The sequence below is a fragment of the Paralichthys olivaceus genome, chromosome 15 (assembly GCF_024713975.1).
Source record: "Paralichthys olivaceus isolate ysfri-2021 chromosome 15, ASM2471397v2, whole genome shotgun sequence".
Taxonomy (NCBI): Eukaryota; Metazoa; Chordata; class Actinopteri; order Pleuronectiformes; family Paralichthyidae; genus Paralichthys; species Paralichthys olivaceus.
Window position 1 is genome coordinate 11,365,552 of NC_091107.1, and position 14,538 is coordinate 11,380,089.

Sequence of the window (14,538 nt, forward strand, 5' to 3'; positions counted from 1 at the left end):
AACTCTGCGGCGTAATTTAGACATCATGTCTCTACGCAGACGTCACCCCTCACCTGAATGTTCCACACATTTTCCTGTTGTTATGAACATGTCTGACATTCTCCTGCTGTGATCTTCATATGTGAAACTCATGACTGAAAAGAGCTTCAGTGTGTCCCAGAGCAGTTAACAAGCTTGATTTCACAGCATAATGAAAACATCACATTCAGTGGTATAGAACAATAAAACCATTTTTTTTAATGGAGGTACAAGGTCCTTCTATACTCCTGTACCAGTAGTTGATACAAAACAAAAATGTATACCAAGTGTCTTGTCTAGAGAGAACATCTGAACAGTGAGTCTGTGAATTAAGAAATTTGTTCATCTATAATGCCAACCAAAATTATAAATAATAACATTTTAGTAATAAACAAACTTAAATATCTTATATTTATCTCTGCTTCTCATAGATAAAAGCCATGAATCTCTTAACACATGGAATTATCTTAGTCGAAATGATGTAACAGAATAAATGTAAATGGTATCACACTATAAACCAGTGTGATCTACTCCTCCTTGCCTACAAACGATGATGACAGATCAAGGTCCAGCATCCTCTGCTCCGCTTCGCTCAGCCTGTAGGGGGACCCGCCACTGCTGCTATAGTCTCCAGACATCTGCAGAGAGTGGCAGCGACCTATCCTCTGCTCGGACGACGGTGCACTAAAGGTGGAGCTCCGCTGCCGACCATTGATCCCTGAGCAGGACTGAGCCTCCTTTAATTTACGGGCCAGGATGTTCCTCTGGATTGGCGATGGGCCACGACGGTTCCAGTTGAGCTCTGCCCGCTCTATACTCAGCTGGTTCACTCCATTAGAACCTGCAGGCCCGGCAGCCGGACCCCCAAACCCTGACAATCCCTCTTTCCCTCCACTTACAGGCCCACCACTTCTTTGCCTCTCAGCAGGGCCAATGACGCCTCCTCTACTATCTTTCTCAGATGCTGAAATGCTGTTTGTGTTGGTCCCTGTGTGTTTGAATTCACTGTTGCGAGAGGGAGCAGCTGTCTCTAACCAGGGCTTCCTCTGGTCATTCCTCTGGGGTCCAGGTTTAGTCCAGTCTGGAGTCCCATGCTCTGGAATGGGGTAAGAGTGGTATGGCTGCCTCTCCCATCCTCCTTTGGTCAAACAACTTCCTTCAGGCAGGGTGCGAGATCCCACCTGAAATGAACAATGTATAATCTTTTTTAAACAGATCTTTGCAAATCTGACCAACAATGTTCACGATAGGTCACCTACCTGGGTCATGCTCCGTTCTCTGAAGTGTCTGGACTGTCCCGAGGACGGAGTCTGGGGTTTGGGGTCATTGAAACTGGCGGTGCGGCGGAAATTTGGATTCTTGTGATTGAAGTTTCCCATTCCTGCATCTTCACCTCCTCCTCTGTGGCCTGCAAACCCACTTCTCTCCACCATCTCCACCCAGTGGGCAGTGCGGTCACGCCATTTTGAGCTGCCCCCACTTCTAGACCCAGCAGGACCTAAGATTAGGTCCACTCTGGGGCTCATTCTGTCAGGCGTGACCCTCGGAATCTGCGGCGGAGGCTCAGCGAAGGATGCAGCAATACTAAAGCCGTGGTGGTTGGCGTTGTCCTGGAGACCTGATGGGAGGCCGGAATTAACTAATTCAGTTGGTGTAGGAATCGGGGAGTTGGTGGGTGAAGCAGATGTCTCCACCAAGGTGTCATGGACTGGGCTTGAAGAGACATGGTACAGCTGGGTAGCCTCCTTCAGCCCCTTCTTTTTCATTTCTTTCAGCTGCTGCTGAGCCAAGCGGTACCTTGAGAGTTCATAAAATGTTTACATTCTGAAACCATTGACAGAATATGTTTGAGAATAACATTGTATGTGTGATGACATACCCAAATACTGGTGGCAACACCTTTTGACCTGTGGGAGACAGTCTTTCTGGGTCCTGTGAGAACGCTATCACCTGGGTCTGTGACAGAGGTGCACTTCCCAAGAAAGGCCTCTCTTTCTGGGCTGCACCCACACCCATTCTCCCTTGTGGGCCGTGGCCCTCAGTGAGGCTGGGTCTTTGGAGGCTGTGTCCACAGATGGAGGCCTCATCCGACAGCTTGCGGCCCCCAGGGGAATGCATGGAGCCACTGCGGACAGAGCTGCACTGAGGGGTGTGGCAAAGCTTTCTCCAGACCGTCACCACAATGGTAGTGATAATCACAGCCAGGCAGAGGGAGATACCAGCCACAACGACCATGTTACCACCAAAGGTTGCAAATCCAACAGGTTTAGTGGGGAGGGATGGAGAAGGAGCGGGCAAAGCTGTGGAGGAAATTGAGACAATTATGTTAGAATGCGCATCTAGAACTTTGAATTTATCTTCTCGTCTGAACAAGATGGGGAGATAAAATGCCAAATGACTGACCAACACAGTCCTCCAGTGAGCAAAGGGACTGTTCCTTCACCATGCCGGTGCACTGCATCGTTCCCACACGTGAGGGCAGCAAACACTCTCGCACTCTTTCCCTCACCCCCTCTCCACAGCTCGCACTGCACACACTCCATGGCTGCCAGGGTCCCCATGACTCTGCAGTGAAGAAATAATCATATAAAAAAAGTTCCATTTACAAGCCTTGATTAATATTTGTGCTGCTACTGTGTTTGAATATAACAGACATCAAGGCCATCAAAACACCTTATTTAATGGATTTCCATTTAGATTATCTCTTGTTTTGTTTTCCACCACTGAACTTTATCAATCTTGGAAAATCTGGATGACTAAAGCAGAGGAACAAGTGGAGCGTAAATTCATTCTTAGCAGCTGCCATATGTGAATGTGTCCGATCTCACCTGCAGTCCTGTGCACCACCAAGCAGGTCTGTGCTGGACTAGGGGAGTGGCTGAAGTTGAAAACAAAGCGGAAGCAGTATTTATTCCTTCCTGGTTCGAACACAGAGCAGTTGAACTCTGTCTCATTCTCTCCCTGCGTCAGCCAGTTATAGGCCAGTATAGGAGAGGAGGGCTCCTCTGGACCGAGCCCCATCATATTATACAGCAACACTTTCCCACTGATGTGAACACACGGTGGGCTTATGAGTCTAACAGTTATTGTCCCTTTACAGCCGCTCTTGTAAGCGTTGGCGTTTTCCACCAGCAGTTTATAGGAGAAGATGCGTGAGAGATAAAGCGGCCCAGAGCTCTTCACTTCCTGCGCTGTATGAGGAGACCTCAAAGCCACTTGTATGAAGTCTCTCTCTGTGAACGGGAAGGCGCAGGACAGCTCAACGCTCTGGGAACGGAGAGGTTTGATTGGGTGTCGCGTGCGGGCTCGGACCTTGTCAATGCTGTTGCGCCCAATCTGGTTGTATTCCATGTAGCTGACCTCCAGGAAGAGAGCGGAGTCGAGGCCACTGGAACAAGCCTGAAAATGTTCATTAGTGGATATTCCAACCTGGTGAGGGACAGAAGAAGAGAAGTATGAAAATCATTCTGCAGCACAATAAACCAGCGGAGTGTGTTAAGTATTTTTCTTACCTGAAAAGATCCTGAGTGGTTTCCAGCCCTCTCCACTGCAATGTGAAAGGTAGGCCACTGCACCTGCAGCTCTGAACTCCACCACCAGGAGGTGCTCTCCTTGCTACTCACATCTGTGCTGTTACCATGAGAAACAACAGTGTGGCTGGTCTGCCTGAGCAGGAACCTGAAAGTTCCTGCAGACAGGAAGCAGGAGCAGTCCAACTCCACCCTGCCCGCCCATTGGTTGCTGGGGAGAGTCCTGGTGTGAATGGTGGTGTTGGTTTCCATGTTGACAAGTGAGAGGCTTGTGTTGCGGACGGTGCTGATGTTGGATTTTGTGATGAAGTCTACAAATACACTGGCGTTGCTCAGGGCAACGTGGAGGGAGGGCCAGATACTCAGCCCTGCGAACGCTACAGAAAAGGATGAGGAGAAGAGAGACAAACGGAAAGAACGTTTAGCTATGATCTTGAATGATATACAAAAATCTCAAAAAATGTCCACTATGGATATAAAATGGTCGAAAAGATTTTGTCGATATTGTTTTATTGGGTATTTTTAAACCTTCTTTATGTTTATCTGCTATCAATGCACACAGTGAGTCAGTGTGAATGAATGGGGTTTAGGTTGTTAGGCTTCAGCCAATACTGTAGAACATAAATCTGTTGGAAGTAATGTTGGGGACACAACTTTGAAATCATGGTGATGTTTTTGAAAAAATCTCTGACCAGTGGACATAAGTGACCACTTGAAGGTGGTCCAGAGATGATTATTTAAGGAAGGTAAAAGGGAAATTGCAGAAGTCTAAATGGGATTAAATAAAGGCGTGAATGATCATCTGCAGCTTGTGACACAATGGTGTGAGTGAATCAATCTGCAGTAATTCAAAAACATGACATCCTCTTGAACAGATTTATCCTTGTACCCGTTAAGGTGTGGACAAGTTTATGTAAAGTTGTTGTTTAGGACTGAACGTGGAAGTCAAATGGGAACTGTCACTTAGTTGTCATTCTCACATTTTAAATGTCAGTCTGGGAGAAATGTGACTTAATTGCTATGTAATGTTGACGACATAATTGAGCATCATAAATCACATGCACAATTATATGGAAATATTTTATATATAGGCCTATTCATTTATTTTCTCTGTCCAAGTGGCACCAACTTCAGTTTGAATAACCACACAGCCACACATGATGGAATCTGCTCAGTACAACTAAATAATAAGCTCAGTTTTCTACTGACATGCACTCATAGTAAACTACAGATGTTATGCTCATAGTAACTGCTCAGATCTAATTGAGTGTATCAGTGCTGAGGGAAAGAGTAAATCAGTAGCATTGGCAGCATATTATTTTGAGCTCTATTGTGCTGTGTATTGTTCAAACCTCACATCCTCACAAAGCAAAGAGGGTGTGGGAAGAGGAAAAGGCTGATCCTCCATTGCCCAATTCCCTCCTCTACATTTTCCTCCAGTTCACTGTCCCATTTGAATGAAAACACACATTACATCCCATTTAAATAAATGTGTTTAAAATCAAAAGTCAAAGATCCTGCCAGGCTTTTCTAATATTTAGTTATGTTATTAAGACTGTTATAGTGACCCTCACCGTATCCCGTGAGCGCCAGCAGGACAGGCAGAAGATTGACAGCCCGTGGCATTCCGAAAGTCTGTGCCTCTGTTTCCTTCTACTCCTCATGACCGGCGTCTGCCACCATCCCTGACCTCTACAAATCAGAGGCAAATCACAAAAATAAACAAAAAGTAATCCTCAAGAAAGCAGCTGGCAACCACTTGGAGAGGTTTTGAGTCAGGAGAAGGAATGGAAGAAGCAATGCACTCATCCGAGGTAAGAAAAACAGGAAGACTGAAGAGCGTGAAGCTGAGAGCATGAGATTTGTGGATTTACAGTGGCGTCTTCCTCTTCCTTCCATCTTCACAATGGGTTCGTAGAGCTGCCGTCATCACACAAGTGCGGCAGCAACAGGAGGGCTTTGTTCACAACAAGTAATTATAAGGCAGAGCCATGTTATTGCTTTTAATTAAAAATGGTTTGTAGATACTTTAATTTTATTCTATTTTACCTAACATTATTAATATTATTATAACTTTTACAGTTTTTTCCTGACCTTTTATTTGTTTTGTCTTCTGTTTGGAACACGCTATACAGTTTAATGATTTCATTGTGTGTTGTTTGGTCACTGCGACTGTTTCCCTGAAGGAGGAGTTCATGTTTCTGTTTTGTTTCTTCACAATCAATTTGTGTTTAGATACGAGACATATTTTAAATAAAGAGTCCATATTTGTTTTTATGTGATGAATCCGATCTGCTCAGCTATTAGAAGTTAAAGTGTGTGACATTTGAGTGTAATGCATCAGTAACTAAGTTTGTGCTATTGCAGTATAATTTTCAGCAATTTAAGAAATGTCCAATATATATCAATGTGTTCCTTAAATATTGTATAAACACCATGAGGATGTATAACACATAATCGATCTATAAACCTCAGATTTGTACAATGTTCTGCTGTTCATTAAGTGTTTATCCTTCTCTGAGTTTAAAAATACAACCTTCAGGAGCAGAAATCAGAAAAGAATCATTAGCCACTTGTTTTCAGTCATGGATTTCCGCACAGATAGTTTGGATGGTATGTATAATGCACATGAAGTATCCATAGATATTTGTTATCATATATAATATAGGTCATTTTATTTTACTTCAGTTTGGACAACAGGTGGAAATAAGTTTATATAGAATCTCTGGCTCATTCACAGTGTTTGTCAGTTGAATAACGAGCATCGTCCCCATCACATCAATAAACAAAAGGAACAATAACATGATGAATATCAACATGGACCCTGTTCAGCTGTGGTTTCGGGTCGTAGGGTCCAGCTGAAGTCTGAAACTAACAGAAGAGCAGCAGAGAAGCAAGTGCAGAGCTCGGTCCTCTGACAGAAGTCTAACATAAATCACTTTCTACTCACATCTCTCGCTGACTCCACTCAGCATCGTTGAGCTGTCCCACCGCATGAGGGCAGGTACCGGGGGCCCCTCGGTGCTCCGGGGCCACACTCCTCCAGGCTGTCACCACTGAAGGTCCGCGCGGGAAACAGGAGCCCGAGCTTAGTGAGACAGCGCGTGCTGGTGTAGGAAGCGCGTGAGAGGGATCCACTGCACAGGCACGTCACGGTCACCACCAGGGGGCGCAGTGAAGAGCGTGTGTGTGTGTGTGTGTGTGTGTGAGATATTAGAGAAATAAATAAATAAAAGTATGGATTGACAGACAGACAGACAAATAATAAAAAAAAGTGGTGCTTGACGATATTAAATAAAAAAAATAGAGAAAAAAGGAAAGTGTGGAAAGATAGACAGATAGATAGATGGACAGACAGACAGGCAGACAGACATACAGATAGACATACAGATATGTGTATGTATATATATATAATATACTATAACACTATACACAGCTATATATTTAATATTTAAGATATTCATTTATATTGCAAGTTAAACTGCACTGTAGTATTGAAGCATATTGAAGGACCCTTCACTCTTCTGTCAGTTCAGTTAATGCATCCCATCAAATGCACCATTCAGCAGGTTAGTTTGAACAACAGGCACCCAGGCCCTCAGATGGCACTGAGCACAGGCATGTGCCTGAGGAGAGTGAGTGCACGTGGGAATATGTGAGATGGAAGAGATAGATCGATAATTCAATCTTTGGACAGGCAATCACTCGTAAATCATTTTAAAGTGATGTTTTTACGTCACATGAGTAAACTGCACGACTACTCATAATCAGATCAAATCTTGCTCCAATAGAAATTACATTTCATTCTTCCCCCAGCAATGAAAACAAACTTTATTAAGATTTTGACAGAGAATGGTTAAGTTATCAGAGAATCTAAGTAAACAAGAACAGGACACAAGTACAAAAAAAAGTGAGAATTGTATTATTATTCAGTCAAATGAAGAGATACAAGGTAACAATCTCTCCTCATAAGTTTAAATTTGTCAATTGTGTCATTATTTAGCATATTAATTCTTCAGTTGAGGCCAAAATTTAATTTATTACGTGATGTGACGTGAGTCAACTTTAACCTTTCCATACCAATATCTATTCAGTTCATCTTTAAGATCAAGTGAATTTTAGTTTAATGTAAACAATCCCTCAGGGTTTTCCTGAGGTATCACATTCATGACAAAGTGACGTATGTATGGACAACCTGAAATCAACACCACCGCTCATGTTCACCTAAAAGTTTAATACTGTGCATGAACCCCCCAATTATTAGGCTAATACCTGCATGAGTTCAGCTCTCGTGATCTCCTGGACAAATTGAGTTCAAGAACAATCAGTGAAGCACATGACATAATAATCTAATCAGTTGTATAGCTCTGCAGACCTTCGAGAGCGAGGCAGCAGAAAACAGGAAGCTGCTGTGCAGAACCCCGTTTACTGTTCAGCTCAGTTCACAATAGGAACAAAGACGTGCTCTATTCTGTGTATGAAAAGACCAACAGGGATGAAAAATACAAATAAATCATAAGATATGCTACATAGACCAGCTGCTCTCAATAAGCTCATATGATAAACTGTTAATAGATAAGTTAAAGTGATAAGAGTTTAAAAGTGCTTGCTTTGAAAGCTTCACTGAGCCAATTAATAAGACTGCTCACCTTTCAGTTTGGCTTCAAAAGAGTCACAACTGGAATTTCTTTAACATGACCTCTACACTGAAGAGATTCATTACCTGGAGAATGACATTTGGCAATGTGCCCTTTATTCTATACTCTGAGAACCAAACTGAAGGAAGAGCAGGTATTTTATTCCTGTTGATCTTATCTTGAACGTATCTCTGACAAATGCAATTTTAGGGACTAGAGTTACAGTTTGATGGTGAGACCAAAATATGATAAATCGTTTGAAACATGGACATTTGGGCATGTTCTCCCCTTCCTCTGAAGCTATGACAGCAGGACAAGCTTTGTTAATTAAATATTTATTCAATAAATGTATGTTTAACTTTGGCAAATGTGATTGTGACTATGGCTTTTTAATACAAGAGCACTATAAATATTTATGATGTGCGACACAAGAAATGTTAAAACAAAATTTATAAAAAACAATTCCATTAAATCAACTTTCCCAAACCCATTTATTACCAAAGACACACTAAGGGGACATCTGGGGACACGTTGCTGCTGCATATACAGTATTGGCTGTTTTTAAATTAATGTAAAAGAGAGACCCTTTGTTTTAAGTCTAAGTAGAAAATAGCTGGTGGTACCTGGATTTTCACCACTACCAGAACACCAACTGTTCAATAATCATGATAAGACAGAGGAGCACTCTATTGCTGTACAACATACAGAGGTCAGAGTCAGTCTGTAGAGACAGTGCAGCTCAGTTTCAGCTATTTTTCCTCTATCTCAACAATGACTGTCAACAGGTCAAAAGAGGTTTGGGTAGAATCTCAACCCCTCGACAGAGTCGTCTCTACACAGGTGACCCATCTTCTCAGCCAGCAGCAACCTGGAGATGAGGGAGTAAAGAGGAGGACACAAAGAGTAAGACGCTAAAATACAATTCAAGCAATAAAATAAATCAATAATAGGAGATAACGTACCGTTCCTTAGATAGAAGAACAGAGAGACCCAAGAGTTTAGCAAACTCCTCCGCTGTCAACGAACCTTTATCTGACACCTGTAGAAGAGCAAGAGAGGAGAAAACTTACACACATATATACATTCATACACATATGGATATGTAAGGTGTGACTGGGTTGTCGTCAGTTTAATGTTTATAACAGTAAAAGCTTACGTTGTCCAGTGCAGAGGCGATCATCTCCTCTTCGCTGTGAGACTGCAGCTGGACCACCATCACACCACTGTCAAACACACGCAGCCTAACAGAGAAGATGGATGAAGGGAAATGTGTTATGTGTGTGTGTTAGAGAGAGAGATAAAGGGGAGAGCAAGGGTAGAGAGAAGTTCAACTGTTTTAATGTGATCTTTAATTAAACTAAAATACAACCAGGGCGCTAGTAGATAGATAGCAGGGAAACAGTCCAGTGTTTCTTTTTGAAACCCTAGGAAGTGACAGGAAATGACAGCTGCAGAGGGCTGGACACCACTTCCAACAACAGGAAGCCAGGCAGGAAGAGCCTGGTCTGTGTAAAGTGGGCGTCTTCCCTGCCCCATATTCCTTTATTAAACAGTTAAACACATAGCCTTGTCTATACAACCACAAGGGAATATAGTACAAAGACAAACACAACTCAAACTCACCTCAGAGGGAGCTTCAACGACTCAAACATCTTGCAGGCGTTGACCAAATCCTCTGGAGATAAAAGCTACGGAAAGGTGGAAAACAACCTCAGTGTCTGACAGACATTTTTGTGTACCATGAATCTATGGACACCACAGTTGTGTCATTCAGTTCAGCTATAACCAACATGCTGGGACACGCACACTCAAGCATAATCCATTAAATCATTTGATGTTGTGTGTGTGTGTGTGTGTGAGTGTTACCTCCATCCCTCTAGCACGGTTAACCAGACAGTACACTTCAGTGAGAGCCATCATCCCCCCACGCTCCTGACAGAGCAGGGAGAGAAAAGAGATTAAGAAAGAGATCAAGATAAAATGAAGAAAGTAAGGAAATTATTCAGAAGTAGCGTAAGATCTCAGCCTGTGTTCATGTAAACTGCACAACACAAAAAGATTCACACCTACCTCTAGAGGGGCTTGTAGCATATCTCCCAGTTGCTTAGCCAGCTGCAGGTGGTAATGTGTGCCCGATCCATGTGTTTCCCTGGTGACAGGGTCAGCTATACCCATGCTGAGAAGGTAAGACTTAAACCGGATTGTCTGTAAAGCAAAACATATCCATTAATAAAAAGGAAACCAAACTGTGGGTATTTAAGTGTGAAGACTGTATGGTGGTACAGCACGATGTGATCGCACTGTTTTGGATCATAGACTCTGGGTCCAGAAATAAAATTGTGATTTGTAAATATGGGCTTTACATATACATTTTGATTATATGCATTGTGCAGCTTGCAGGTGTGGGTGGGAATTCAGCGTCTTCAAACCCTCGAGTCAGACCCACCCCCCCGCTCCTCCAAAAACAAGGCTTCAAAACGGTTCACCAGCGGGTTACGGGGGGTTTGTCACTATTTGTTTGTCAGAGCTCTGATTAGACGAGTTGTGTGTGATGACCCACTGAAATTCAAGACTATTAATAAAAAGCATTATGATTAGTAACCATACAGAGTAGTTTGGAATGATGTCTACTGTCCCCGTGTTTCTGCTTCTCATCATACTGGTCAAGTTCTTACCTCATCTTCTGTTATGTCTCCCTGCTTGTCTTTAATCTTGTTGGCTATAGACCTGGACAACTCCACCATCTCTTTGGCCTGTTAGTTAAGAACAGACAATCATTCAGCACATCCCACTGGTTTGATATCCATAGTTACAATGGTTAAAGAAAAAGTGTCACTGGATAAAATTGTAAGACATTAATAATTATTTCATAAAACACAAATTACAGGGAAATGAGGACATGCAGAGAAAAGCACTCTTTACCTTCACCATCAGCTTACTGAGGTCCTCAAAGGCCTGGAAAACAGAGACCAAATGAGTAATATGGCTCCAAATTATCCTCAGTTAGATAAACCACAAAACTTCATGGCTGCAGATAAAATGTAAATATCATTCCAAAGCAACCACACCCCTACACTGACTGAAGATAAAACTGAACATTCTTCCTAGTTCACGAGACCAATTTGTTTATACATTTTATGAAAATAAATATATGCAATTTTGATTTAATTTGTTCATAAACCTAACATACACAGCGGGTGTATCAACACATAGCTTCATGGTTGCCTAATGAGTGTCTCAGCTAATATCCAATGGTGACATTTTGTAAAGGCAGACAATGTTAGTATTTCAGTATTTTTGGTCCATAGTACCTCTGAAATGTTTTTGTCTGTTTCTTTCCTCTTCTCCTCTATCTTCCTCTCGATGCCAACAATCCCCACCGCACGTGTCTTTCCTGCCTACATGACCACAAAGGAAAGAAAAACACACAGGGAACTGATAAGTTGGAAACGAGCCACAAAGGACAAGCAAAGACAAACAGGTAGGAGGGAAAATATTGTGGTCAACTGTTGTTGCAGGAAATAAATCAGTTTAGGTAACTTTGATTTTGTGGCATTTTAATCAAAAAAATAAGATTAATGTAATCTCATTTAGAGATTCAGGACCTAATGCAAGCAAGCATCTTCAACAAAGGCTTTATTTGATTCTGTAAGGCACAGTCCAACTAATAAGGGATGCTAAACATCGTTTTACATTCAATTAGAAAATTCCTAAAAATGTAATCACATTGCAAAACCTAAAAAAAAGGGACAACACTGCCACCCTGTGGATTATCATTTGAATTTACTTCAGTCAGTTCAGTGGCAGTTTGGTTGGTAGAGTTATAGTCCTCCTGTGGTATGAAATTATTCACACCACCTGGTGGTGTCTGAATATAAAAATCAGCTGGAGTATAAACCAGTGGGAAAAATAAGTTTCTGACAGACGAGGAGGTTTGTCTATTCAGCTTCCAACCTGAGGTCCCGTTCCTGTGGGGATGGGTTGTGACACTGGGGTATTCTCCCATCTCTTCTGAGTCATCTCTTCTGTTAGCCTCCTGTAAAACTACAAGCAAAATACACCACATTGTCGTTTCCAGGTAAAAAAATAACAAATCACGTGGTCTATGCTTAAGAATTGATACAAAAGAAGAAAATGAAAACAAAAAGCTATTTATGCTACTTGTGTGAACAGGATTACCTCAATCTGCCCATGTTCTTTGAAGGACAGCTTGATGAAGGAATACTTGCTGTGTTGGTAGAGACCTGGCTCCTTGTTGGCAGGTGTTGGATGCAGGTGAATAACTATTTTTGCACTGCAGAATAAATAAAACCAACAGTAAAGTTATCGTCTTCTTGAAGAATAATTTTTTGTTGCTATTGTTATAATCACAAGTGAACATACACTGCTGAACTTAAACAAAAAACTCCACATATCATCTTTTTGGAGCATCTGACCACATCTCACCGTCTCCGCTCCTCACATCACGTACATAACGCACAACCAAAGTTCCACATGTACATAATAATACAATTGTATGCAAATATTTGAGCATCTTTTACACATGCTGTTTATTTTTGAAGTGAAAAAAAGTAAAGACAGAAGCCTGCAGAAAACGGTACTTGTAAACACACAGTCCTTCATTAAATTGTTAGGCCTTAATTGACTTGTTAGCACTTGTAAGGCAGGTGAACAACTGCCCCTGAGAATTGTTGGCTGATGACAATCCCAGAGCTGTTAATTCCTCTGACACTTCAGACCTTGTGGTAACACAACAACCGTGGACTCCCAAGCAACTGACTGAGGAACTGAAAAATGAAGCTAATTTTTGGCTACAAAACATGGCAGGCATGAAAAATAATCAAAGTGCAAACCAGCTGCTCAGAATACTCATCAGGAAGTTCTGTGGACAGGTGAAGTGACAACTTAGCTCTCAAATGTGTGTTTAGAGCAAAATAGGAGTGGCATTTGATAGAACGAAATCTTTGTGTTAATTGCAGGTTAAAATATTCAGCTATGGGGTTTTGTGGCAGACGATGGCGCAGGAAACATGGATAGAGGGAAGTATTGATTCTACCAAATATATTATAAGATTATGGATTCAAACGTCCTGCAGCCACTCAACACACTGGGAAGGAAAGAGAAAGCCTTCTGTAACAAGACAGTGATCCAAACTCAAAATTCACCATGAACACACACTGAACATTATGGACAGACCCTCACTTTCCCTGACATTCACATGCTATGCATTTGAGACAGCTTAAACAAACAAATGTTTTTAAGTGATGATTTCCAAGTACTGACTTCACTGGGTAGCCAAACTTTTGCATTTCTTCATATTTTTACACAAGTGTATTTAATATAATTACACAAATTGTATTTTTCTTTACCCTAGAATTGGCCCTTTATATTTAAACACTTTATATTTACATCAGGAGTGGGTCCTCTCTATGGACGTTGCCATGTTTTTTTTGTCCAGTCCAGACTGGACAAATTAAACATCTTTTGAGTTTTTATGACAACTAAAGGCTACCACAGGTTCATGTTTGAAAGGGGGAGGGGGAGATGAGGGGTATTCAGCTGCAACATGCAACATCACCACTAGGTGTCACTTAATTCTACACACTGAACCTTTAAGTGAACCTTGATGACTGACACTGACCTCTTCCCTATTCCTGCAGCCTGCTCCTCGAAGAAGATGATCTGTGAAAGGGGCATGGCTATGCAGCAATCCTGAGGGAAATACAGAAATACATGAGAGTCACAAACACAACCTAACACAAACCTGTGAACACTTGATCTCACACGATCACTGCAGTAGATATTGTGAATTATTCTGTTTGCTGCAGCCTTACATGATTTTTAACATCCCTCCAGATCAACCGGTGGGTGCTCAACAAGGCAACTCCAACGTCCAGCTTCGCCTGGAACAATGACAGAGAAAAGACATGACGTGATTATTCGCTTGAATAAAGTTTGATTAAAGCCACGTGTTGTATTATCATCACCGCACACTACAAATTAAAGCACCCAACTTCACCAGTCATTACTGCTGAACTATTCAACTCTCTGTTTTAGCTTTTACTTTAGCTGCCGTGTCGTTGTGTCAAGCCCCAAACTTTGCTAACAGAGAGGAACCCTGTACCTTATCGTCGCCGTCATACAGTCTCACACCTCGTTGTTGGATCACTAACGTTTCGTTTATTTCCAAAAGCCCATTTGACCAAGAAAAGCGGTCCATGTTATCTCCCTGAACAATGTTTTCCTTATTCCACTGCGCCGCCGAGACTCATTTTATGTTTACTTCTGGTATCCTGTCCAAAGCTGGCCTGACGCTGCCTGAATAGAAACACTGACATATACTTTAAAAAATA

The 14,538-nt window shown here is 41.9% G+C and overlaps 2 protein-coding genes across 3 annotated transcripts; both read right to left on the reverse strand.

The window, feature by feature from the left end:
• Nucleotides 1-214: 214 nt before the first annotated feature.
• LOC109628471 (thrombospondin type-1 domain-containing protein 1) lies at nt 215-6,637 on the reverse strand. 2 transcript variants are annotated; one of them, XM_020085573.2, is made up of 8 exons: nt 6,499-6,637; nt 5,123-5,240; nt 3,531-3,925; nt 2,847-3,447; nt 2,422-2,583; nt 1,898-2,318; nt 1,278-1,815; nt 215-1,199 (listed from the first exon to the last, which is right to left on the reverse strand). In XM_020085573.2, exons 2-8 carry the CDS (start codon nt 5,172-5,174, stop codon nt 546-548), a joined length of 2,823 nt encoding a protein of 940 aa, XP_019941132.1. In that variant the 5' UTR covers nt 5,175-5,240; nt 6,499-6,637; the 3' UTR covers nt 215-545. The 2 variants fall into 2 exon arrangements, with proteins under 2 accessions (XP_019941132.1, XP_019941133.1); XM_020085574.2 differs by lacking the exon at nt 6,499-6,637 and having other exon boundaries at nt 5,123-5,317.
• A 1,867-nt stretch (nt 6,638-8,504) lies between these two features.
• vps36 (vacuolar protein sorting 36 homolog) lies at nt 8,505-14,497 on the reverse strand. The gene is made up of 14 exons (XM_020085897.2): nt 14,310-14,497; nt 14,020-14,088; nt 13,827-13,897; nt 12,365-12,479; nt 12,140-12,229; nt 11,497-11,583; nt 11,108-11,140; nt 10,861-10,938; nt 10,256-10,390; nt 10,052-10,117; nt 9,809-9,873; nt 9,342-9,426; nt 9,148-9,224; nt 8,505-9,053 (listed from the first exon to the last, which is right to left on the reverse strand). The coding sequence occupies exons 1-14, from the start codon at nt 14,403-14,405 to the stop codon at nt 8,972-8,974; spliced, it is 1,149 nt and encodes a 382-aa protein (XP_019941456.2). The 5' UTR covers nt 14,406-14,497; the 3' UTR covers nt 8,505-8,971.
• Between the last annotated feature and the right edge of the window lie 41 nt (nt 14,498-14,538).